The following is a 24174-nucleotide window of genomic DNA, read 5'->3' on the forward strand; positions in this document are numbered from 1 at the left end:
ATTTTTTGAGGTTGCTAAGGCATTGCTAGGACATTTTGGCTGGTTGCTAGGCCATTGCTAGATGCTTGCTAGTGTTCTGTGTGGTTGCTAAGGCATTATTAGGATATTCTGCCTGGTTGCTAGGGCGCTGCTAGAGTGTTTTGTGAGGTTGCTAAGGCATTGCTAGGACATTCTGGCTGGTTGCTAGGCCATTGCTAGATGCTTGCTAGTGTTATGTGTGGTTGCTAAGGCATTGTTAGGATATTCTGGCTGGTTGCTAGGGCGTTGCTCAGTGGTTGCTAGAGTTTTTTGTGAGGTTGCTAAGGCATTGCTAGGACATTCTGACTGGTTGCTAGGCCATTGCTAGATGCTTGCTAGTGTTCTGTGTGGTTGTTAAGGCATTGTTAGGATGTTCTGCCTGGTTGCTAGGGCGTTGCTAGAGTGTTTAGTGAGGTTGCTAAGGCATTGCTAGGACATTCTGGCTGGTTGCTAGGGCGTTGCTCGGTGGTTGCTAGAGTGTTTTGTGAGGTTGCTAAGGCATTGCTAGGACATTCTGACTGGTTGCTAGGCCATTGCTAGATGCTTGCTAGTGTTCTGTTTGGTTGCTAAGGCATTGTTAGGATATTCTGCCTGGTTGCTAGGGCGTTGCTAGGGGGTTGCTACAGTGTTCTTTGTGGTTGCTAAGGCATTGTTAGGATGTTCTGCCTGGTTGCTAGGATGTTGCTAGGTGGTAACTAGAGTGTTCTGTGTGGTTGCCAAGGCATTGTAAGGATATTCTGCCTGGCTGCTAGGGCGTTGCTAGAGTGTTTTGTGTGGTTGCTAAGGCATTGCTATGACATTCTGGCTGGTTGCTAGGGCATTGCTAGATGCTTGCTAGTGTGCTGTGTGGTTGTTAAGGCATTGCTAGGTGGTTCTAAGGCATTGCTTAGATGTTCTAGGTGGTTGCTAGAATGTTCTGTGTGGTTGCTAAGTAATTGCTAGGATATTCTGGCTGGTTGCTAGGGCATAGCTAGGTGGTTGCTAGTGTGCTGTTTGGTTGCTAAGGCATTGCTAGATGTTCTAAGGCATTGCTTAGATGCTCTAGGTGGTTGCTACATTATTGCTAGCATGTTTTGGATGGTTCCTAAGGCATTGTTAGAACATTGCTCAATGGTTGCTAGGGGGTTGCCATGGCAGTGCTATGCGGTTGCTAAGGTGCTTTGTCTGTGCAAAAGTCAGCACCCTGATGCTAGGATGTTCTGGGTGGTTGCTAGGACATTGTTAGTTGGTTGCTAAGGTATTCTTAATGCCTGCCATGGAAGGTTGTTAATCCATTGTTAAGAAACCTGTAGGGAAATGTTAAAGTCGACCAGAGTTGCCATTTACTTCCGTAATGTAAAGTATTTCTAAGTGAAACCGGATATTCAAAAAAATTAATGTGGGACTTGATTGTGATGAATTTAATTTGATTAGATTATGAAAAGTAGCTGATTTATACCAAAAATTGAGCCAGGGAGTTGAAGGAGTGGTGGCTGAAAAAGTAAGAGGGATGAATCAAGCGCAATAAGACCAAGAACATGCATTAAGAAAGTAAATAGGGAGCATTTTGATCTCATGTTGACTTTAAGGTTATGTAAGGTAATGTGTGACATTCATGGCGAGGGCCAGTGTTGTGCTGTTCCCACCCCTGACACAAATGTGTTTCCGGTCTCAGAGGGGGCAAGGTCCAGACACAGCACATCAGCCGCGTGTCCATGGAAACTCTGCAGCATCTGACCGCTCTCCACATCCCAAAGAGCACACGTGCCATCACCGCTAGACGTCAGGATCTACCGCGAACACAAAACACACGGCAGTCGGTACAATGCAAGACACCGTCTCATTATTTCACCCTTCACTGATGCATACCTGCATATCTGAGTTTGTAAAGCAGCATGCAGACAGGTAGTTGGTGTGCATGGCCACTGATTTCTTCTTGGCGGCAAGGTTTTCGTTCTTGTCCAGGGATAGAGGGTACACAGAGCACTTATTGTCCAGCCCACTGAGGAAAACAACAGATAAGTAAGTAATAAGACAACCATTCTTCTACAGAAGACTGAATAATAAAGAGAAGGATAGCAAGAAAATTCCCACTCATGTAAGCTTCATATTGTTTTTTTCAAGCAAGGATATTTTGCATTTACTAAACTGTTTCCAAACATGTTTCCTAAAAGCCTCTTCTGCCTCTGTTAATGTTATTTTAGTACTATTCACATACTTTTATAAATTTTAATAAGATTTAGAATCAGTAATTAGTAAACCAATTAAACTATTAATGATAATAATCTCTGTCCACTGGTCAGAGAAACAGGAGGTCCTATCCAAAATTTATGCAGAGCCAGAAGTTCATTGCTCAAAAAAGAGCTATACATTTTTATACATATATAAAATGTTATTGTATGTTTTGGAATTTTACATTTATTGCTTGGAATGGGAATGGATTGACACTTGGTGACTTTTGTAGCATTAGGTATGTGAATACAAAAAAAAAAAATTCATGGATATGATTCGGATTTGTCAAAGGAACCAGGAAAAAAAGTCAGACTTGGCTCCTTCGTGGTTAAAAATGACCGACATAGGAAATTAATTTGGAAAAAAAAAAAAAAAAAAGGAATACAAAAAAAACAATTTATATAATTATATAAATTTGTGTAATGTATAAAGAACTTTACTGGCATCTAGTGGTTACAGCATGGCATTACATACGTTTTTCTTTTTTTACTACCACCAGATGGCACTAATCTACCTTAAAAAATTGGATTTTAAATGCCTTGTCTCTATTTTAACATGTAATACTGCTTTAATTGAAAAATATATAAGAAAAAAATTGTGTATTATTTTCAATGGGGAAAAATAGCTAATAAAATTTGTATAAATATTGCATAGTATCATAAAATCCCCTCAAAATGCAAAATAATAATCAAAAAATATTATTGAACAAAAATGTATTACATTTCAAGGCTTCGGTCACTTTTGACCTCAAAGGAGCCAAGTGTGACCCCTAAACGATGAGGGCCAGAGGGTTAATTACAGTATTTATATTTAGTCTATTTATAAACACATCCACGACCGAAAACAAAAACAGCAATAAATCTCTTAGTCCCTCAGCTAAAATGAAATGATACTAAAACCGCCAGTAGGTGGCAGCAAATCACTGTCTTAACGAGTTTGTCCCTGAATGAATCAGCCATTTTGAATGAATCGTTTGACTGAATGATTCACTGACTAAGCAGAAGTGAGTTAGTCACTGAGTCATTCATTAGAACGATTCATTCAAAAGCATTTAGTAACAGAACTGAAAATGTGTTGCTAGGAGACGTGCAATGGCTCTACTGTTTGGAACTATTTTCTTTGGGAAAATGGAGGAAAAACAGACAATATTGTGTCTAAAATGTAAGTCACCTAATAGCCAATTAACTTGTTTATTGAATTGTATAAAATCACATGCTGATATTCGGGAAAACAGCACTTTTGCTCGTGTGATATTGCTTATAAATATTAAAATAACTTATTAACCATATCTTTGTTTTTGGAAGCATTTTAATTAATTTTGGAGGCATTTTTTCCCCAAGCCCCTGTTAATTTCCAACTCTGGAGTATGTGCACTTCCGAGTGTAAACGGAGGCCCCTTCTGTTGCGAGGCCTGTTTGAAGTGAAACGGGTGAAACTTAGCAAAGGCCGCTTCTGCTCTTGATATAGAGAAGACACAGAGACTCACCCACAAGCCACTGCACATCCAGAGGGGGCGTAAGCACAGGCCATGACCCACGTACAGGGCATAGTCACTGCATGCTCCTGTCAAGACATTTGAGAATAATGAGAATAAAGCAGTAAAATATGTAATTAAAAAACAATCAGGCTTGTAACAGAAGAAATGAACCACACTTTCAATCAAAATGAGTTATTAGCAGTCTCTTTTCACCTTATTCGTTGTAAACGCATCCCATACAATCACCTTTCCATCCTAAAATACAGGAGAAAATGAAATAATTAATGATAAAATAATTGCATGTAATATGCCCTCCCGTGATGTGTTTGATATGTTTATAGACAGACCTGAGACGAGCTGACGAGTCTCCTCTTGTCTTTACACCAGTCCATACACAAGACTTTATTTCCATGGCCTTTCAGCGTTCGTCTGGTCTTCATGACAAACTGACCCAAAGCCTCAATCTTCTCCGCCACTTGATGTACTGGTTGAAAAAGTCACAATATTAATGTTTTTTTTAATCCTTAATGAACCTACCTGTATTTTCCTACATCAACTAAAATTTGCTGGCAGTCATAATTGCCTCTTATCAAACCATTAGTGAACAAGCCTTTCAAAAAACAAAGATAAATAATAAATGAACAAACAAATAAAAAGTAATTAGTGCTGTCGAATTGATTAATTGCATCTAACATAAACTTTTAAGTGACTTTTACGCGATTAATCGATTGGACAGCACTAAAAGTAATACATAAATAAAAATATATAAATAAAATAATAATAAATATATAACTAATTTTATTTTTTTAAATACTACTATTTAGTTTTTTTTCAGATTTAGTTAATATAATAGTTAAATAATAATAATAATAGGCCTGTAAATGAAAACTACACAGAATATTTAAGCAGAAATATTTTTAAAACTTAAAAAACGCATTAAAAAGGACAAAAGCACATAATAACATTGCTCAAACTTAAACTAAAATCAAAATATTAATACAAGTCTATAAATCATACAAAAATAACACTGATTCTTAGTAATGACTGCCGTGTTTCTCAGAACATCATAATGTGATGCTGAACGGAAAATAAACGCTCCCTCGCCACCTCCACCATTATCATCCTCTTCACCTTTCTGAACACTAATCACTTTATCTAAATGACTGATCGCTCTGATTTCCTCTTCAGGCGGATTCACGGCACACCTCTAGGCACATAATCTCACAGCTATGATCCTGACATATGTCTTCATTAAACACGCATACGGCGCTCGGTTCTTACGCTCGACATCGTGCAGTTTGGCTCTCTCCTCCTCCAGCTTCGTCTTCAGCGTCTCGGACTCGGATTTGAGCGTCGTCAGAGTGTCGCTTGGCTGCGCGTCCACCTCCTGCGCGGCCATTTCCACGAGAAAACACAAGGTTCGCGGAGGCGAGGAGTGTTTTGTTGGGGAGAGGAGAGCAGGGACACGGAGGAGAGCTTGGAGACGGAGCGCACGGATGGATGATGCAGCTGGCGTGACGTCATGGGGCACGCGCGCGCGCTCTCGCTCTCTTCAGCATCCGTCTCTGAACCCCCGGAGAGCCACTCGGATGTGCGTTATATTCTCCTGATGATCAATATTTGCGCTTTCTACATCTGCAAGGGCTACTCAAATCCCTGACTGGAAAATATGTTCTTAAATTCACTACCCCGTTTTGATCAATCTCAGGATTTACCTCAAAATAAAAAGAAAAAATATTAAACTAATTTTACAGTTATTTACCTTAATTTAATTATATTATATTCTTTAAAACAAATGTTTAAAAAAAGTGAAACCTGTATGCAGGGCCCTATTGTTATGTGACATTTTTACACTAATATTAAAAAATAATGATGTATTACTTGAATTTTAGTACTGGTATACAACATTGGATGTACTATTTTTAATGTGATTATTTTATTTAAAAAATGTGTCCTGATGATTTTCATTACCTTATTAGATTATGGAGAATATGCAAATGAACATTGAAAATTAAAACTCAAAAGAAAACATTACAACAATGAATAATGGGGGAAAATGCTTCATTGAAAACATAAACATATGCTTATTTTTTTGTAATATTTAAATTTAATATAAAAGTTTGTGTTTACATAATATTTATATTATTTATATATATATGTGTATGTGTGTGTCTATGTGTATTTATATACATACTCACATATATATGTATGTAAACACAAACTTATATTTTTAGAAGTTAGATTTGACAGCCCTAATATATATATATATATATATATATATATATATATATATATATATATATATATATATATATATATATATATATACTCTGTGAGATTTGCTAATTGCTAGATTAGTTCTAGTGGTTTCCTCAGAGAATTAACCATCATAAATATTGTATTTCCACTGCATATTGTGGCGAAGAGAGAAGGACTCATTTGGCAGTTGTGTTTATTGATTTATTTCTGATTTATAAAAAATTCAACAGAAGAGCAATTTGTGACAATAATTATTTAGGATTTACAAAATGGAGCTGAATATGTAAGGCTGGTTTGGGTTACTGAAAAGTATGTTACAGTGTTTGTTCATGGTTGATCTGGTAAAAAGATATAATAAAAGACACTATTTAGAGAACATGTGATTAAAATATTTATAAATAAATCTAAAAATATACAAATGTTAGCATTACACAGACACATCCTGATCTGGTGTCAGACACATAAATACAGTTAACAACCAGTCTGACCAACTAGCAGTTTGCCCAGAGGTAATAATTAGTCTTTTCAGATTCAAATTATACCAGTCTACATTACGTAAATTGACTTAAAAAGGTTATTACTAGTTTAAAAAAAAAAAAAAGATGTCTAAGCATTTTATGCAACTGGCCCCTGGACCTGAGATCACTAAGGTCAGAGGTTAAAGGTCAAATACGAGTGGCGAATCCCAGGCGGAGGCTGCTGGGCACCTGTAGGAGTTCCAGTGCTTGAGGCGAGGAGCAAAAGGGAAAGGTGACCTGGAAACGATACTGTGAGTCCATCATCAGCTGAGACGAGCTCTCGCGCTCCTGCAGCAACGCCTGTTTCCATAGAGACAAAACAAAGGCCAATCAGAGATGATGCTTGATGCTCAATTCTAAAATAGAGTGCATTAGTTCCCGCCTCCTTTTTCAGCAGCACTGGTTCTGGTGTAGGGATAAATTGATTCTCCCCCCCCCCATGTTAGCACCTGATTACAGATATTACAAAATCATGTCATGATAAATGCTGTTTCAACTATGTTATAATGACATTTATGTCTGAATTAGTTAGCTTATGTTCTAGCACAGCATACAGATACCCGATTAGCCTGATAGCTTGATTTATACACACATTTGCACTCACCCTACATGTATTGACAATGATTATGTGTTAAATTAAAAATTATGTGTTAAATTAAGTGTTAAATGTCCAAATATTTCAGTTATTAATAAAACAAATGAATGATGTTCAGTTAATAGGCTATTGTTATTATTATTTATTAATTACCAGTTAATCAAATGTAAGAAACTACATTCAATTGGTTTTATTATGCACTAATTTGTGTTCTTACGCATTATATAGTAAGCTATGTGTGTTTTGAATTAATATCATTCGTATATACTTAGGATAATCAGTTTGGGGAAACCTGATTTCGAGGGAGGACCCGACTGTCATGACACCAGTATTTTTTCCCAGCTATGAACCGAGCTCCGAGGTGAATCACAACATTACAAACTTTGATTTGAAGCAAAAACTTTTTTGAAAATCAGACAAAATAACAAAGGTACAAGATTGTAACGGCTTTAGTGAGGGAAAGAATCCCACAAAGCCTTGCAAACAGCATTAATCGAATTAAAAATGATGGAGTATATAAATATAAAACTTCATGTACAAATGTTGATTGTATGTATAAAAATAATATATATTAAGTTTATTAGAAAATATGAAGATATATACAATGAAGACTTCAGATGAAAAAGTATGGAAGAGGATTAGGGCCAAGCAATAATAAAAAAATAAAACCATCTCGAGATTAAAGTTGTTAAATTACGAGAAAATGTCGTTAAATTTAGAGAAAAAAAGTCGAAATAAAATGTTGAGAATAAAGTCATTAAATTACGAGAAAAATGTCATTAAATTTAGAGAAAAAAAGTCGAAATAAAATGTTGAGAATAAAGTCATTAAATTACGAGAAAAAAGTCGTTAAATTTCGAGAAAAAAGTCGAGATAAAATGTTGAGAATAAAGTCATTAAATTACGAGAAAAAAGTCGTTAAATTTCGAGAAAAAAGTCAAGATAAAATGTTGAGAATAAAGTCATTAAATTACGAGAAAAAAGTCGTTAAATTTCGAGAAAAAAGTCAAGATAAAATGTTGAGAATAAAGTCATTAAATTACGAGAAAAATGTAGTTAAATTTCGAGAAAAAAAGTCAAGATAAAATGTTGAGAATAAAGTCATTAAATTACGAGAAAAAAGTCGTTAAATTTCGAGAAAAAAGTCAAGATAAAATGTTGAGAATATAGTCATTAAATAACGAGAATTAAAGTCATTAAATTACGTAATTTAACAAATTTGTTCTCGAAATTTAACGAGTTTTTTCTCGAAATTTAACAACTTTAATCTCGAGAAGATTTTATTTTTTTATTATTGCTTGGCCCTAATCCTCTTCCGTACAAAAGCCTCTAAGTGCTGTCTGAAATTTTCTTCTAAAATGAGCATTTTTATCAAGCTTGTATGTTTATCTTCAGTTATTTCACTTTAATGGCAATGAAAAGGACCTATTAGTTGCCATTAAAGTGAAATTACTGAACCTAAACATACAAGCTTGATAAAAATGCAGCATTTAGAGGCTTTTGCATCTGAAGTCTTAAATATTTAAGTATTTTGAGAGGTTCGACTCAATTACATTCATGGGAGTGGGCGGGGCTAAAGAGCTCTTAGCGTTGCTCTTTTTGACTCACTGATTGGTGTAATTTTCTACATAGCATCATGGGTAATGTAGCTTTTAACTAGGAATTCTATCATTAAATATGATTATTTTAAAAATAAGCTGAAATAACTTGGGCTGACGGTATTAACAACCTCGTAACTCACAGTAGGTCTGTTCAAACACTACTGTTCAAAGGCTTGGGTTCAGTAAGATTTTTAAAAAAGAAATTAATACTTTTGTTCAGCAAAGATGCATCAAATTGATCAAAAGTAACACTAAAGACATTCGTAATGTTACAAACCATTTATATTTTAAATAAATGCTGTAAATGCTGCTTTCTATTCATCAAGAAAGTATGTATCATAGTTTCCACAAAATTATGAAGCAACTGTTTTCAACACTCATAATAATCATAAATGTTTTGTGAGCTGCAAATCATCATATTAGAATGATTTCTGAAGGATCATGTGACACTGAAGGAGTAATGATGCTGAAAATTCAGCTTTGATCACAGGAATAAATTACATTTTACAATATATTCACGTAGAAAACTGTTATTTTAAATTGTAATAATATTTTTGAACCTTTCAAAAACATAAAAAAAAATTGTAATCGATCCCAAACTTTTGAACGGTAGTTAAAAAAAGAAAAAAAAAATCTTACCTGCACTTTACGGACAAAGGACGGAGTAACTCGCTTTTCGAAATCATCAATGGGTGTGTAGGAGTTAAGGATTTTCACAATCTACAAAAACACAAAACAATCAGATTCTGAAGGCTTTTATAAATTAAGACTTGACAATCTATGGAGGTGGCGGCACAATTTAAATTTAAATTAAAATGACATAGCTAAAGTGGTAGACTTTAGATTTCACCTGCACGGACGAGAGCTCGGAGCATCTCTGCTTGATCTCGGCTGCGTCTTCATCTGTGGTCTTGTTGACCTGAAGGAGCCAGGCGACCTGAGACAGCGGCCCCAGCGTTTCCATGGCGCAGCTGCTCTGCAGACCCTTCTCTCGCAGCCACTCCTCTAGATAACTGATGTTACACCTGACAGAGAAAGATGCTCTATTAAAGCGTTCAGAAAGGTAAACTACCATACTACCCATATTAATTGTGTAAAGTCAAACAGAAAACGATATCAACTGCAATCGCTTTCTCACTGTTCGATTGGTCAACCAAGTTAAGACATTTTTATTCAAACTCTAATTAAAAATGAAACAACATGCAACATATTAAGGTCATATGCATATACACACCTGATCTGCATGCCCTTCCGGCAGGAGCACAGGTCCTTACGGAGCAGAATGCTGTTCACCGACGTGGATCCGATGAGGTAGAACAGCTGTCGTATGACCTGACCCTGCAGCTGCGGCTCCATGCCCTGCTGTGCCATGCTGGTGTGAAACGTGCCGAGCTGCTGCAGGATGGAGGTCACGCTGAACGGCTCGGCCCCGCTGAGGTCCCCGCCATCCTCGAACACGCTATTCGAGCGCTTACGGAAACCCGTGGGCTTCATGCTGGAGATTCCCTGGAGGCTTTCGTGCTCCAACATCCCAGGGACTGAACGGAGAGGGGATTGTTTAGCAAGAAGGACCAACGAAATATGCATTATATAAACGCCAACGTATCAAATTAATTTCCATACTGATCATGGGATAGAGCGTGTCCTCCATCACGCTGATGAACTGATGGTAGATGTTGATGGCGAGGTCGCTGAGAATCTGCCGGTGCTCCGACAGGTCGAAGTTCTTCAGGCAGTTCTTATTCTGACGAGGTGTGTTGTGCTTCATGAACTCCTGTTGATGGAGGGAAAACAAGGAATCTCAGTGGTTGGTTTCAGGCATTGTGCATTAAAGGTGGAATTTCAAAAACACTGTTTGGAAGTTAGTCAGGCCGACTCCAACAACAAACGTCTAACCAATCAGCATAAGAAAAAAAAAAAAACTGCAGAACGAGAGATGGGACACAACACAAAAGAGCTCAAAAGAACATCACTGGAATGAAGCTGTATGACTGGGCAAGCGCTTTTGGACCGCGTTTATATTAGAAAAGCTTTCCAGCATTGGAGAGCGCTAAGTGGGAAGGCCTGAAAACAGACGTGGAGGCTGCTTTGATCACAAGGTTTTGATTGTCTGGAGCTGCTGTGCTGTTGGCAACTAACAACAAACACTTTGTATTTACTCATATGTACTGTATGTTCATTTTTTGTGCTTCCTTTTGCTCGTTCATCAACTGCGCTTTATTTTTCGTGAAGCATTTTGTGTCATGTCAGCTGTGATAAACAGACATCCACTCTCACATCGCGCATGTAACAGTGGCCAGATAGTGAGCGTTTTGCTGTTAAACTACTGCACACTGACGGTCATTGTTAGTGCACTCGCATTGCCTGCCAGCAGCGATCAGGCCTGGGTTCGAGACTGACTCTGAGCAGGGTCGTTAGGATTGGAAGGTGAGTTTTGGAGGCGGAGCAATGAAGAGAGGGGTGTGTTTGTTTGGGTTGATTTCAAATATTAACAATCTTCAATAGCGTTTTTCAAAATCTACTTATCCCACCTTTAAGATAGACTCTTGCTGATGATGATGGTGTTGATGTATTAATAATAATAAATTGTAGAGGAGTAATGGTACACAAACATGACGGTTCGGTACGGGTTCGGTACAGCAGGGGGGAGAAAACTAAACATGAAATTGCTTCTTTTTTATTAAACAGTGGTTTATTGAACAAATTGTCTCTCTCTCTTTAAATAAATTCAATTTTAAATTAAAATTTTCTTAAGGATAAAACAAATTTATCTCAGATAATTCTGTAAACTATATACTTTTTTGCACATTACAATAAAATGAATGGTTACAATTAACAACAGAGCCTAAACTATTAAATTTAGTTGCTATTTTTGTTTAGATATAATAATCAACACTCAAAAAACAAAAACAGCAACAACAACAACAACAACAACAACAAAAAACATGTAAAATGCACATAAGGCAGGTTTTGCATTAACTTCTAAATCTAATTATTGTCATGATCACCAGTTGGAGTGCCCTATTTAGCCACCAGAGGGCACTCCAACACGGACTATTGTTCACCTCACTTGGACTTCAATTCCCATAACCCCCTTCCCAGACTCATTATCCCATTCATTGCACCCAGCTGTTTTGTGTTTCATCATTAGTGTCTGTCTATTTATACCTGGGGCCCGTTCTTCGTATGTCGCTTATTACATCTGAGATCAAATGACACATCCAAGATGATATCATCGTGCTAATCATGATCCGGCTAATTGAGTTCTTCGAACACACCTGTTGTTTATGATTAGTATCGCTGGATTGAGTTATCTGAGATAATTGCGCATTCATGTGTTGGCTTAAAAGGGGATATGTATCGATAGTAGAAACATTGATCAGCAATGCAGCAATTGGCTGGAGTAGAATAGAATGAGAAAAGACACCTGACGAAAAACTTGACGAATTTCTAGACATTTATAAGGAAACAGCCAAGCGAATAAATGACAGAAGAATGACATAAATGTTAGATAAATGAAATGTGCACTTTTTTTTTTTTTTACATGATTACCCAATTATTTAGGCTATATTCACAATTTCTATTATTTGTACATTCAATTTTTTATTTCAATGTTGTAATTAGCAACTAATTTACCTTTGAAGCATATTTGAAAGCATTAATAATAGTTTCTTAAGGGTCAAGATCAAGTTATCTGCATCTCCTGCGCTTCATCAAGCCACTCCCATAATATATGTCGCGGTTCAAATCGTTCAAATGCACAAATGCATGTATGGCATAGACATCTGTACATCATGTGTGTAAAACTCCAATAAAAAATATTACGTAATTATTCCCTCACGAATTAATCTCTCACAGAGTAAAACTGTCGGTGTCTATACTATGAAACTACACAGCATTATAGTGTTATTTGCAAATTTATTTTTAAATCATTATTATTGTCCCTGGTTTACATTAGGGTACTCTTGTGGGAAAGTAGCAGAGGCTGGGACAGACTTTAAACATCACCTCCACTTAAAAAGATGCAATCTAATCCTGTTTACATGAAATAAGCCTGCTCCCGAGCAGGTTTGAGCTTACGGACCTGTTGCTATGACAGCAAGTCTAGGATGAGCTTCAAAGAACCAAACGATCCAAGATCATGCCAAATCGTCAACAATCAAATCCAGCTAACTGAGTTAGCGACGTACGAAGAACGGGCCCCTGGTTTGTCTCTGTTTTTGTATTGTGGTTTCACTTAATGTCACCGGCTTCTGTTTGTGTTTTTCTTTGTTTTGTATGGACTAATCTTTGGATTTTGACCCCTGCCTGTTTGGATTACCCCATTAAAGCTGCATATGGATCTTACCTTCATGTCTTTGTGCCATCCGTAACAATTATAAAATTATTTTATTTTTCTACTCCAATTCATTTTTGAAAATTACACAGTTATTGTCATAACTTTTTTTTTCATGACATTTATTTAAACATATATTTAATAATTAAGACATCACTAACAGGTAAAGTAAATATAATGAATATATAAGCTAACAAAGTGCATATATTTAGCGAAATGCTCATTTCTCTAGTGAACTGACATGCTGTGGACACTAAATGACTTGCCTGCGGTAAATGTGATGCTACGTGAGATATTAGTCTCAAGCTGTTTTATTGGCGTGTTTCTGCGGTTAAAACACTGGTTGAGAGATTACACGTAAACATATCTATGCATAGATAGTCTCTTTTTCTTCTGCACTTTTTCCTGTTGTGGCAGTTAGCAAACACTGTTGCATTACCACGCACGCCCCCTTCTGGATTGGAGTGTGGATCGCATATGACTGACTGCATTTGTCGCCTGACTGTATGCACCGAACCGTGACGATTAGGGATGAATTCATGTACTGTTACACCCCTAATACACTGTATTTATAATTTTCTCTCATGCGACAAAACAGGAAACAGAAGTAAAATACAGAAACTACAGACATAATACAATACAATAAATACAGTAAACAAACAATAAATAACTCAATACTCTATTAAAGAGCTACATGTTGAATCAGGATATACATTTTTGGGGGTCTTTATTAGTGAAGGAGAAAGACACACAGACAAAGACTTTACCTCATCCCCGCTGTACTGTTTGAGACAGTTGAGGAAGTGATACGTGTTGGAGAGCCAGAAGGACAGAACTTCAAAATTCTCCTGGTGGCCCTGAAATCACAGTCATCATCATGTCGGATGATTCTGTAGAGCATTAGCTGTATTCAGATGTGATCGAGTGTTTGAAAGAGCACAGCATCTTACCGTGATCACTTCTTTTATGGCTGTAATGATGCAGTGCATGAGGGATTTGAGCTTGTTTCCATCATTGAGGTAATCGGCGTGTCTCACACACATGAAGAGGAGATGTGCAGCCAGACCCGGGATCATTTGCACACCCACACCTCGAGGTTTCAGCTCTGCAGATTACAAATCGCTGATTAAGTTATGAGTTATGATTTAAGATTACACAGGCTTACATTATAGGTTTACCGAGTATGAGCGCCTGGATCAGCCTATTTTCATCCTCCTTCTTGTACTCCAACATCCCCAAATACTCTTTTGGCACAGCCGGTACTGCTTTCTGATTGGCTGATGGGCACACGAAACACACAGAGAATGAGACATGATTGGCTAAATGTGAAATCAGGTAAATGGAGAGAGTTTTACCTGACACATGTGTTTGAAGAGCTTTGATTTGGTCTTGGAGTCGTTTTATCAATCTGTCCTTCATGTCTAACTGCTCCTCAAAGTCCTGAAACAAGAAAAAATGTTCTAACACAGATCGACATTTTGGTCTGCATATATATATATGCATTTTCTTTGCATTTCTCCAACCGTTTATTTATGTTGTATATTGTATTATTGTATTGTTTTTGATGACAGGTGCCTTTATTTATGCATGGATGCTTTACAAGTGAATGCATGTAAACACGAATGCAATCGTGAGCGTGACCTTTCACACACACACACCATATTCTCAGCTGTGAGGCGTGACGTCTCCTGTCTGAGTTTGTTCTTGGCTTCGCTCTCTGAGAGCTGAGCTTTCTGTAGCTGCTCGTTCTCCTCCTGGAGGTCAGCCATCTGTCTCTCCATCTCTTCTCTTCTTCTCTCGCTCTCTGTAATCTTCTCCTCCAGGAGCCTGTGAACAGAAGCACAACACCTGCTCCTTCAGCCTCGTGACACAGTCTGTAGTGTAAATATAGTTGAGGGTAATAAACGCCTCACCTGCGCTGTGATTGCTCCTCTTCGACAGTGAGCTGAAGCTCATTTGATAACTGCTTTATTTTTGCTGCCACATAAAAAATTAAGTTGTAAAGAAGTGCCAACAGATGAACCATGTTCATTTTTTGCGCACAATAACTGAATAAACCTAAACATATATTTTTGAATGTAACATTAATTCATTAATTTACTAATTTAAGGGCTCCTAATTTTGTTTTGGAGTCTCCTAGAACAGGTTTGCATCATGCATCAGACAAGTCTGTTGTGATTGGTCAAATGGCCCAGTCTGTTGTGACAACTTTTTCTACACCTTGTGCATTCACAAACAGCTATATTACACTACATGAAAGGTCATATATCCAATAAAGCATAATAGGGGTACTTTAAAAATATCCTGTTGCTCAGATTTGTCCAAAATATTTTTGCATGCATACAAGCTAGTCTATTTAAAATGTGTTCGGCTCACCGCTCATCTCAGCGCTCTGATCTTGTAACTGGGTCTCAAGCTCATGTTTGTGGCGGTTCAGTTCTGACACCTGCTGTTTCAGTTCTGGAATCGCCTGCACACAGGAAGTCACCATCATCACCAGGTGACTTTAAACTATGACTATAAACAAACATACAAGCTTCATAAAAACACTCTACCATGTTCTCAGCAGTGAGGCGGGCCACTTCCTGCCCGATGCTTTGGTTGACATTACTTTTCTCCTGAAAGAGAGCTTGAAGCTGCTCATTCTCTTTGTTTAAATGTTCGTTTTTGAAGACCAGAGTTTCCAGTTGACTCCCATAAGCTTCTTTCTGCTCCCGCAGCTGAGTTTCCATCACCCTGAAAGAGAAGGACAGTACATTTGCTAGTTCGATGATATGGTCAACTATTTTGGTCATATAATATATATTATATATATTATATATTATAATAATATAATATATATATTATATAATATATATTATTTATATAAATGAAATATTGGCAAAAATACGGAAGACAATTAGGGCCAAGCAATAATAAAAAAATAAAACCACCTGAGATTAAAGCTGTTAAATTTTGAGAAAAAAGTCGAGATAAAATGCTGAGAATAAAGTAAATAAATTACGAGAAAAAAGTAGTTAAATTATGAGAAAAATGTCGTTAAATTTTGAGAAAAAAGTCGAGATAAAGTGTTGAGAATAAACTTATTAATTTACGAGAAAAAAATGGCGTTAAATTACGAGAACAAATTCGTTAAATTATGAGAAAAATGTTAAATTTCGAGAAAAAAGTCGAAATAAAATGTTGAGAATAAACTCGTTAAATTACAAGAAAAAACTCGTTAAATTGAGAAAAAAGTCGAGATAAAATGTTGAGAATAAAGTCAATAAATTATGAGAAAAAAATCGTTAAATTACGAGAACAATTTTGTTAAATTACGAATTTGTTTTCATAATTTAATGACTTTTTTTCTCATAATTTAACGAATTTGTTCTCGTAATTTAACGAGTTTATTCTCAACATTTTATCTCGACTTTTTTCTCGAAATTTAACAACTTTAATCTCAAGATGGTTTTATTTTTTATTATTGCTTGGCCCTAATCCTCTTCCGTACAAAAACATGCTTACTTTTCTTTAAGCAAAATATATATTTTTCTATTTGATGAGAAAACAAACACTATGGATTTAATTGAAAATCTTTAGAGGTCATACTTTGCAGCTTTCTCCATGCTGTCAAAAGCAGTGAGAAGATCAGCTCCATCATCAATATCTTCATTCAGCCTGGAGAAAAAGAGACAATTTGAATCAAGCTAATCCAGATAACAATCAGCGCTGACAATCCCAATATTCAGACGCACCTCTGGATGAGATCTTCTTCTGTGGTGTTACTGAGCAGCTGCCTCATGATTAAACCCATCTTAGCTGAGGGCATAAAAATGGATTAAGACAGCTCAGAGTTTAATATGTTTTAAATGTATTGCTCATTTTGTGTTTTATACCTCTGGCTTGTAGACTTTGAGCTCTCATGGCTTTATCAGCTTCAGCTCGTTGCATCTGCAGGCTGTTGATTTCTTTCCGTAAATCTGGTATGACCTTCAAATGTCACAAAAAACATTGATTATGATTTCACTTTTTTACTTTAATTAGTGTGTAATGTAAGGCTGAACAATGTACTGACAATCCTCATTTTGGCTGCGTGAGATTCTCCAGCTTTGTTGTTGTTGAGCTGTTAAAGCTCCGCCCTCTTCTGGAAAGGGGGCGGGGAGCAGCATCTAATTTGCATTTAAAGGGACACACACAAAAACGGCGTGTTTTTGCTCACACCCAAATAGGGGCAAATTTGACAAGCTATAATAAATGATCTGTGGGGGATTTTGAGCTGAAACTTCACAGACACATTCTGGAGACACCAGAGACTTATATTACATCTTGCGAAAGGGGCATTATAGGTCCACTTTAAAAAAAATGTAAGAAAAAAAAGGAAGCATTACAGGTGTGATTCACCTTGACGTGTTTAGTGAGCTGCAGAAGTTGTTCTTGCAGTTCGGCATTGACCTTCATGTCCTCCTCCACTAGCGTCTGGAGTCTGATTCGCTCCTCTTTCAGTCTACGGCTTTCCTCTTTCAGTGCTACGATCTCTTTGTCCATGTCTTCTTTCTGGAGTTCACCATTGTGCTCTGCCACCCTGACAGAACAGAGAACAGATTTGGACAAACACGTTTAGACAAAGGTCTGATTGATAGCCAAACAAAAGGAAAAGAGAAATGTCCAAGCTGCAATTTTCTGCGTGAACAACTGAAAGTTGGGTCTGTTCCTCAGGAAGTTATCCTGTAGCTTCTGTAGTCGATGAGTTGAATCAACTCCACAGCAACTACATCAATTTATCCACTAACCATTCAGAAACGTCTAAAAGTTGTAACTTCTTCCTGAGTCTCTCCATCAGTGTCGACTCCGGTTTGAACAATGTAAGGCTGAACACCGTTACTGACAATCCTCATTTTGGCTGTGTGAGATTCTCCAGCTTTGTTGTTGTTGAGCTGTTAAAGCTCCGCCCTCTTCTGGAAAGGGGGCGGGAGCAGCAGCTCATTTACATTTAAAGGGACACACACAAAAACAAATAGGGGCAAATTTGACAAGCTCTAATAAATGATCTGTGGGGGATTTTGAGCTGAAACTTCACAGACACATTCTGGGGACACCAGAGACTTATATTACATCTTGTGAAAAGGGGCATAAAAGGGTCTCCTTTAAGAAAGCACTCTTACTTTCTGAGCCTCGCCTCTCTTTCCAGATCTTCCATCAGTTTTCTCTTTACATCCTCAAATTGATCTGGAAAACAAATGTTTCGTAAGTCACAGTCACGTACTCTTCATTATCAGGGTTTTAAAATCAGTTCACTCTTCACCTTGCATCTGCAGGGTCGTGTCTTTCAGTTTCTGTTCCAAAGCCTTATTCACCTGAACAAGTTTCTCTTTATCATTCCTGAGCAGAGCAATTGCCTTAGAAAAGAGAACAAAGTAAATACCCTCAGAATTATATTCAATGTTAATGCTACAAAGATATTGTACAAATCATTGTGTGTAATTACCTGATTGGCCTCTTCTGAGTTTGTTCTCGCCCTCTCCTCTAAAGCTGCCATCTCATTGGTTAGCTTTCCAAGCTCGGCCTCCAGAGCCTGAATCTTCTCTAGTCCTTGAGCACGTGCATTGGACAAACTGGTGACTCTTTCCATGAGGCCGCGGTTCTCTTTATTCTAGAGGAAGAGAGAAAGGGCTTGAATTTCAGAGACACTGAAGAAAATTACATATTTAGAGTCTGGACACTTTATTTTAATTCGTACATTTGATCATTAGTGTTAGTATTTATAAATATCTTGTATAATAACTTAGTTGGCTAGATAATTTTTTAAATTTTTAATTTATCTAATATTTATACTTTAATTTATAAAATATAAATATTTCATTCTTTTGAATTTGAGCTTTTATTGTTATATTTTTAGCTTTCATTTTAAATTTAGTTTAAGTTGTAGTATTTTTGGTATGTGCTCATTTCATTTTCATTATACATATTTTTTCAATATTTCTATTTATCTTTAATTTATTTTAATATTAGTCATTTTAATTTTGGTAAATTTAGTATTTAATTTAATAAAATGTATTCAATTTGTTTTATTTTATAAAATATAAATAAAATATTATAAACACTGAGCTGTTTGTGACTACTTTCATTCATATGATAGAATTTTTTATTAAAAACATCTGAGACAAAGTTCATATTTAATTGAAATCTCCATTAAGTCTCCTGAGATTTGAACAATAACCGTTGTAGGTTTTCTGATCATACCTGCTCTTCCACCTTCTTACGTAGCTGCTGGACTCTGTACGACAGCTGGACGTTGATGACCAGCCGTCGCATTGTTTGAAACCGCCGGCGCACCAGCCAAGCTCGAGCGTACTTCTGCAGAACCAGAGCCTTGTGCTCCGCCATCATCTACAATAAGGACACATGATCAAATGTGAGACCTGCATGGTCAAAAACATTGAGACAAATGATGAGACTGGAGGCTTTGCCTTTCTGTAGCGCTTGCGGGCCATCCATCCTCTGGTGTAGGCCTGTATGATGATTGCAGCCCTCAGGACGAGCTGGTAAATCTTCCGTACCAGATACCCACGACAGTGTCTCTGAATCACCACAGCGGCCCAGCCCTGCTTCAGCGCCAGAGCTGTCACAGTGCGTCTGAGGAAGAAAAACAAGGTTTTTCAGGATAAAATAATTTCTATGATCGTCCTAACTTTAATGTTCTCCAAAAGTAGCATATAATAAAAAGTTCTGTGCTACTTTTTAATTGTCTATGTTCAGATAATTAAACAATACAACAGGTTACTTGCATCATCCTATCTGTGTACATGACCATTCAAATGTTTAGGGTCAGTAAGATTTTGTTAATACTTAGAAATTAATAATTTAATTCATCAAGGATGCATTAAATCTATCAAAAGTGATGGTAAACACATTTATAATGTTACAAAAGATTTCTATCTCAAATAAATGCTGTTCTTTTGAACTAAAAATATATTTTGCACAAAAATATTACAGTTTTTTACAGACGCTAGGACACATTTCTCAATACTTAGGTCACTTTTGCAAAACTCTTCACACAGTGAGCACAACAGAAGTCTATGTGGGCTAAACTGAGGATCAATTATCATTGCTTTGGCACAAAATGCATTCAATGACTACATCTCTCAAATTTCATGAATTCTTTTCTCACTCAGACACAACAACTGCCAAAACTCTTTGTATGTACAGACCGATTGGCACATGCTTACATACTGTTTTCAAAACTGTTAAACTTGTGTTCAAAACAATAACATAATACAAAACTCAATAAGACAGCAATTTGCTACATTCCTACAGTAATATTTTAATGAAATATATTTTAAATCTTAAAATCAAATGCTATGAAAACAATTGAATTGTATCTGTATCAGTGGATGGTGTGTATAAAAATTCTTGTATTTTGGAATTATACAAAAAATATAAAAATAAATAAACGACATAAAATATTGACGAATTCTGCATCATGTCTGATTCATTCCAGTAACATATATTGCAGTGAATTATAAACAGAAATGTGTCCTTGTTTTACACAAGAAAACATTGTATAATGCTACATGTTGTTAGTGTTTTTCAGGTCATTGTTTTGTGGGTGACAAAGTGTGTTTGTCGGCTGTCAACGTTTGCTAGTGTTCTGAAAGAATGAGTTGATTTGAGACCTGAATGAAGTGTTTTGGTAGTTGTAGTGCATTTTGAATGTGAAATTAACTGCTTTGCCAAGATGAAAGTAGGTTAGGAGAACTGTGTGAAGAGTTTTGCAAAAGTGACCTAAGTATTGAGAAATGTGTCCTAGCGTCTGTAAAAAACTGTAAAGGTACAATATGTAAACTTCTTGCAGTAAAATATCCAAACACCACTAGGCTAGTGTTATACATTTTGTTCAGCTGATTACTAACAATATCTCTCAACTACTTTCAACTACTTGTAAATCATGAGAAAATTCCCATTCTAAACAGTGACACGGGGCAGTGCAGTCGCCTGTCAATGATGTCAATTACCTTTGTTACCGCCTTTACTGACGTAGAAACCACATGACAACAGTGCCGTGAACAAATGCGGAAGTAGTGTCTAGCGTCCAGCAAACCACTAGCTTGCTTCAAGCAGTTCCTTATTTACTTCTTGCACGTTTTATGGTGGATTGTGTTACTTATTTATGGAACATAATTACTGTTTACCATCTGCCGCTGGTTCTGTCGACAAGGACAGCTCCCGTAAACTCATGACCGGAAAAGCGGAAGCGGCGCCGGCGGCTGTGTCATAATAAAAGTCCCGCTGCTCGTGAGGCGTGTGTTGATCAATCGCTCCAGCTCCTCGTACAGCTCCACAACACTCGCTCCTGCTCTGCTTCATACTACAGTAACGTTAATAATCACATCCACGAACATGAGTTCTTCCAGACTCCAATCCCTATTCTTTTGCACCGTCCATTGAGATGGAGACCACATGTCCCAAGTTTCCGCTCTAAAACTTGGCGTCATCAAACTACGCCTTTGTTTTGAATAGGCTTTTTTTCAGAATTGAGAGATATAAAGTCCGAATTACGAGTTGTAAAGTCAGAATTGCAAGTTATAAAGTCAGAATTACAAGATATAAAGTCAGAATTGTGAGTTATAAAGTCAGAATTGCGAGTTATAAAGTCGGAATTACGAGTTACAAAGTCTGAATTGCGAGATATAAAGTCAGAATTGAGAGTTATAAAGTCAGAATTACGAGTTATAGTCGGAATTACGAGTTACAAAGTCGGAATTACGAGTTACAAAGTCGGAATTGCGAGTTATAAAGTCAGAATTGTGAGATATGAAGTCAGAATTGCGAGATATAAAGTCATAATTACGAGTTATAAAGTCATAATTACGAGTTATAGTCGGAATTACGAGTTACAAAGTCGGAATTACGAGTTACAAAGTCGGAATTGCGAGTTATAAAGTCAGAATTGTGAGATATAAAGTCAGAATTACGAGGTATAGTCGGAATTACGAGTTACAAAGTCAGGATTGCGAGATATAAATTCGGAATTACGAGTTACAAAGTCGGAATTGCGAGATATAAAGTTGGAATTACGAGTTACAAAGTCGGAATTACGAGTTACAAAGTCATAATTGCGAGATATAAAGTCAGAATTGCGAGTTATAAAGTCAGAATTGTGAGATATAAAGTCATAATTGCGAGATATAAAGTCAGAATTGCGAGATATAAAGTCAGAATTGTGAGATATAAAGTCAGGATTGCGAGTTATAAAGTCAGAATTACGAGTTATAAAGTCAGAATTACGAGTTATGAAGTCAGAATTGTGAGATATAAAGTCAGAATTGCAAGATATAAAGTCAGAATTGCGAGATATAAATTCGGAATTACGAGTTACAAAGTCGGAATTGCGAGATATAAAGTTGGAATTACGAGTTACAAAGTCGGAATTACGAGTTACAAAGTCAGAATTGCGAGATATAAAGTCAGAATTACGAGATATAAAGTCCGAAATTCTGAAGGATCATGTGACACTGAAGACTAGAGTAAATTCAGCTTTGATCACAGGAATAAATTACATTTGAAAATATATTCAGATGGAAAACAGTTATTTTAAATTGTAATAATATTTCACAATATTACTGTATTTTTGAACAAAAGGTTTAAGAAGGTAAAGTTTTGGATTGCTAGCTCTCTGGAAATCCTCACCTGATCTGTTTCTTTCCACGCACATACTGTTGTATCGTGATGGCAGCTTGTCTCATATGCAGGAACCTGCGTCTCTGCCTCCAGCCCCTCACGTGCTTCTGAATAGTCACACAAGCCCCACGAAGATGATCCAAACGCAGCTTCTCCAGGTACGCCACCTGTCCCGCCCGGAAGAAGATCTTAGTCCGCCCAAACTTGTACTGGTTGGAATCCTGTAATGCACCAAAGATGACATTTTCAGAACATGCTTGAAGAACACAAGCTCTCAGATGTACCACAGCGCGGTTCTCTTACAGGAATGAGTTTCTGCAGGACTGTCCTGCACGTCTGCTTCTTCTCTCCCAGCCTCAGCTCGGACTGGCTCATCAAGATACTATAACGGCTGTAAAACTCTATATATGTCCACCTGTAAAGATAGACAGAGAGGATGAGAACTTGAAAAGAGAGAGACCTGACAGTCAAGGACACATTGCTAATCTGTACCAAGATGATGTTCTGTGGCATTTTAAACTTGCTTGGTTGGATCTTCTGATGTGTTCCTTGAGATTCACTTCTCAGACATTCTAACTCAGAACTCAGATTCAGAATGTTCAATCAGCGAAAACAAGCTCCAACAGACACCAACAGACTCTGATAGGGGTAACATACTAACCCGACGAAGTGTCTGTTGCCATCTGTTGGTGTGGTGTGAATTGGCCTTAATTTTAAATAAACATGAGTAAATGATTGGGGTGCTGGTCACCTGGATGGGTAACTCTGGGCACTGATGCGGATGGTCTCCAGCACACCACAGGCCCTCAGCTGCTGCACCACACGCTTTGAGTCGTACCTGAGCAAACACACACAGTTTTATTTACTGTATACAAATGACAAAAAGTCCCAAATAAAATAATTCAGGTTTGTTGTCACTTACTCAAATGGCTGTTTCTCCTCATTGGGTTTAATGCAGCGCACATAATGAGGTGTAGTAGCATTTAGCGTCTCCATTAACAGGTACAGGGAACTTCGAAACTGTAAACAGAGAGCAGATAAAGACGTTAGAGATGTTACATATCCTGTGCAGTGCTGTATTATTTTTTTGTCTCAATGAATTGACCAAATTTAAGATCATACTGTGTTTGTGCTACAGCTGATCCATCATGAGAGTTGTTATGTATATTTTGCATGAAAGAGCTTTACAAAGTTTTTTCAACCACTCAATATCGTTATTTGTGTGTTACAAGCATTCAAATAATCACAAGGTTAAAAGTTTATTGACTGGATCTACACAGTGGACGGGCTGTTTTTTTGGGGAAAGATCTTTGCTGCTCTTACATGCTGTATTTCAATGTAAACAAACTTGACTGTGCACAGGACTCTTTTTGCAAGTTACATTATTACACCAGTAGGTGGCGACAAGTGACTGTCTTTATGACTTTTACTGAGTATAGAAGTGAGTATACACATTTTGTTTTTGCAGGTTACATTATTACACCAGTAGGTGGCGACAA

The 24174-nt window shown here is 37.0% G+C and overlaps 2 protein-coding genes across 3 annotated transcripts in view; both read right to left on the reverse strand.

Annotated features, from left to right (window-relative positions):
* Nucleotides 1-5244, reverse strand: part of gnb5a (guanine nucleotide binding protein (G protein), beta 5a) — a 9532-nt gene extending 4288 nt beyond the window's left edge. The window contains exons 1-6 of the mRNA XM_067379021.1: nucleotides 4988-5244; nucleotides 4054-4190; nucleotides 3920-3961; nucleotides 3716-3792; nucleotides 1867-1999; nucleotides 1644-1787 (exon numbers count right to left, since the gene is read on the reverse strand). Of these exons, the coding sequence (XP_067235122.1) occupies nucleotides 1644-1787; nucleotides 1867-1999; nucleotides 3716-3792; nucleotides 3920-3961; nucleotides 4054-4190; nucleotides 4988-5105 (651 nt within the window). The 5' untranslated portion in view covers nucleotides 5106-5244. The remainder of the gene's footprint in view (nucleotides 1-1643; nucleotides 1788-1866; nucleotides 2000-3715; nucleotides 3793-3919; nucleotides 3962-4053; nucleotides 4191-4987) is intronic.
* A 911-nt stretch (nucleotides 5245-6155) lies between these two features.
* myo5c (myosin VC) overlaps nucleotides 6156-24174 on the reverse strand; it is a 31660-nt gene continuing 13641 nt past the window's right edge. The window contains exons 16-41 of one of the 2 annotated variants that reach the window (XM_067379165.1): nucleotides 23598-23695; nucleotides 23427-23513; nucleotides 22979-23090; nucleotides 22685-22896; nucleotides 19465-19630; nucleotides 19238-19384; nucleotides 18483-18647; nucleotides 18300-18393; nucleotides 18160-18223; nucleotides 17399-17579; nucleotides 16894-16987; nucleotides 16753-16816; nucleotides 16607-16675; nucleotides 15571-15751; nucleotides 15392-15485; nucleotides 14929-14992; nucleotides 14674-14842; nucleotides 14371-14455; nucleotides 14194-14292; nucleotides 13966-14120; nucleotides 13783-13872; nucleotides 10303-10453; nucleotides 9914-10217; nucleotides 9530-9704; nucleotides 9319-9399; nucleotides 6156-6783 (exon numbers count right to left, since the gene is read on the reverse strand). In XM_067379165.1, the coding sequence (XP_067235266.1) occupies nucleotides 6631-6783; nucleotides 9319-9399; nucleotides 9530-9704; nucleotides 9914-10217; nucleotides 10303-10453; nucleotides 13783-13872; nucleotides 13966-14120; nucleotides 14194-14292; nucleotides 14371-14455; nucleotides 14674-14842; nucleotides 14929-14992; nucleotides 15392-15485; nucleotides 15571-15751; nucleotides 16607-16675; nucleotides 16753-16816; nucleotides 16894-16987; nucleotides 17399-17579; nucleotides 18160-18223; nucleotides 18300-18393; nucleotides 18483-18647; nucleotides 19238-19384; nucleotides 19465-19630; nucleotides 22685-22896; nucleotides 22979-23090; nucleotides 23427-23513; nucleotides 23598-23695 (3354 nt within the window). In that variant the 3' untranslated portion in view covers nucleotides 6156-6630. Of the gene's footprint in view, nucleotides 6784-9318; nucleotides 9400-9529; nucleotides 9705-9913; nucleotides 10218-10302; nucleotides 10454-13782; nucleotides 13873-13965; nucleotides 14121-14193; nucleotides 14456-14673; nucleotides 14843-14928; nucleotides 14993-15391; nucleotides 15486-15570; nucleotides 15752-16606; nucleotides 16676-16752; nucleotides 16817-16893; nucleotides 16988-17398; nucleotides 17580-18159; nucleotides 18224-18299; nucleotides 18394-18482; nucleotides 18648-19237; nucleotides 19385-19464; nucleotides 19631-22684; nucleotides 22897-22978; nucleotides 23091-23426; nucleotides 23514-23597; nucleotides 23696-24174 lie in introns of both variants that reach the window. The other variant, XM_067379164.1, reaches the window with a different exon arrangement.

This window comes from Chanodichthys erythropterus, chromosome 24 (genome assembly GCF_024489055.1).
Source record: "Chanodichthys erythropterus isolate Z2021 chromosome 24, ASM2448905v1, whole genome shotgun sequence".
NCBI lineage: Eukaryota > Metazoa > Chordata > Actinopteri > Cypriniformes > Xenocyprididae > Chanodichthys > Chanodichthys erythropterus.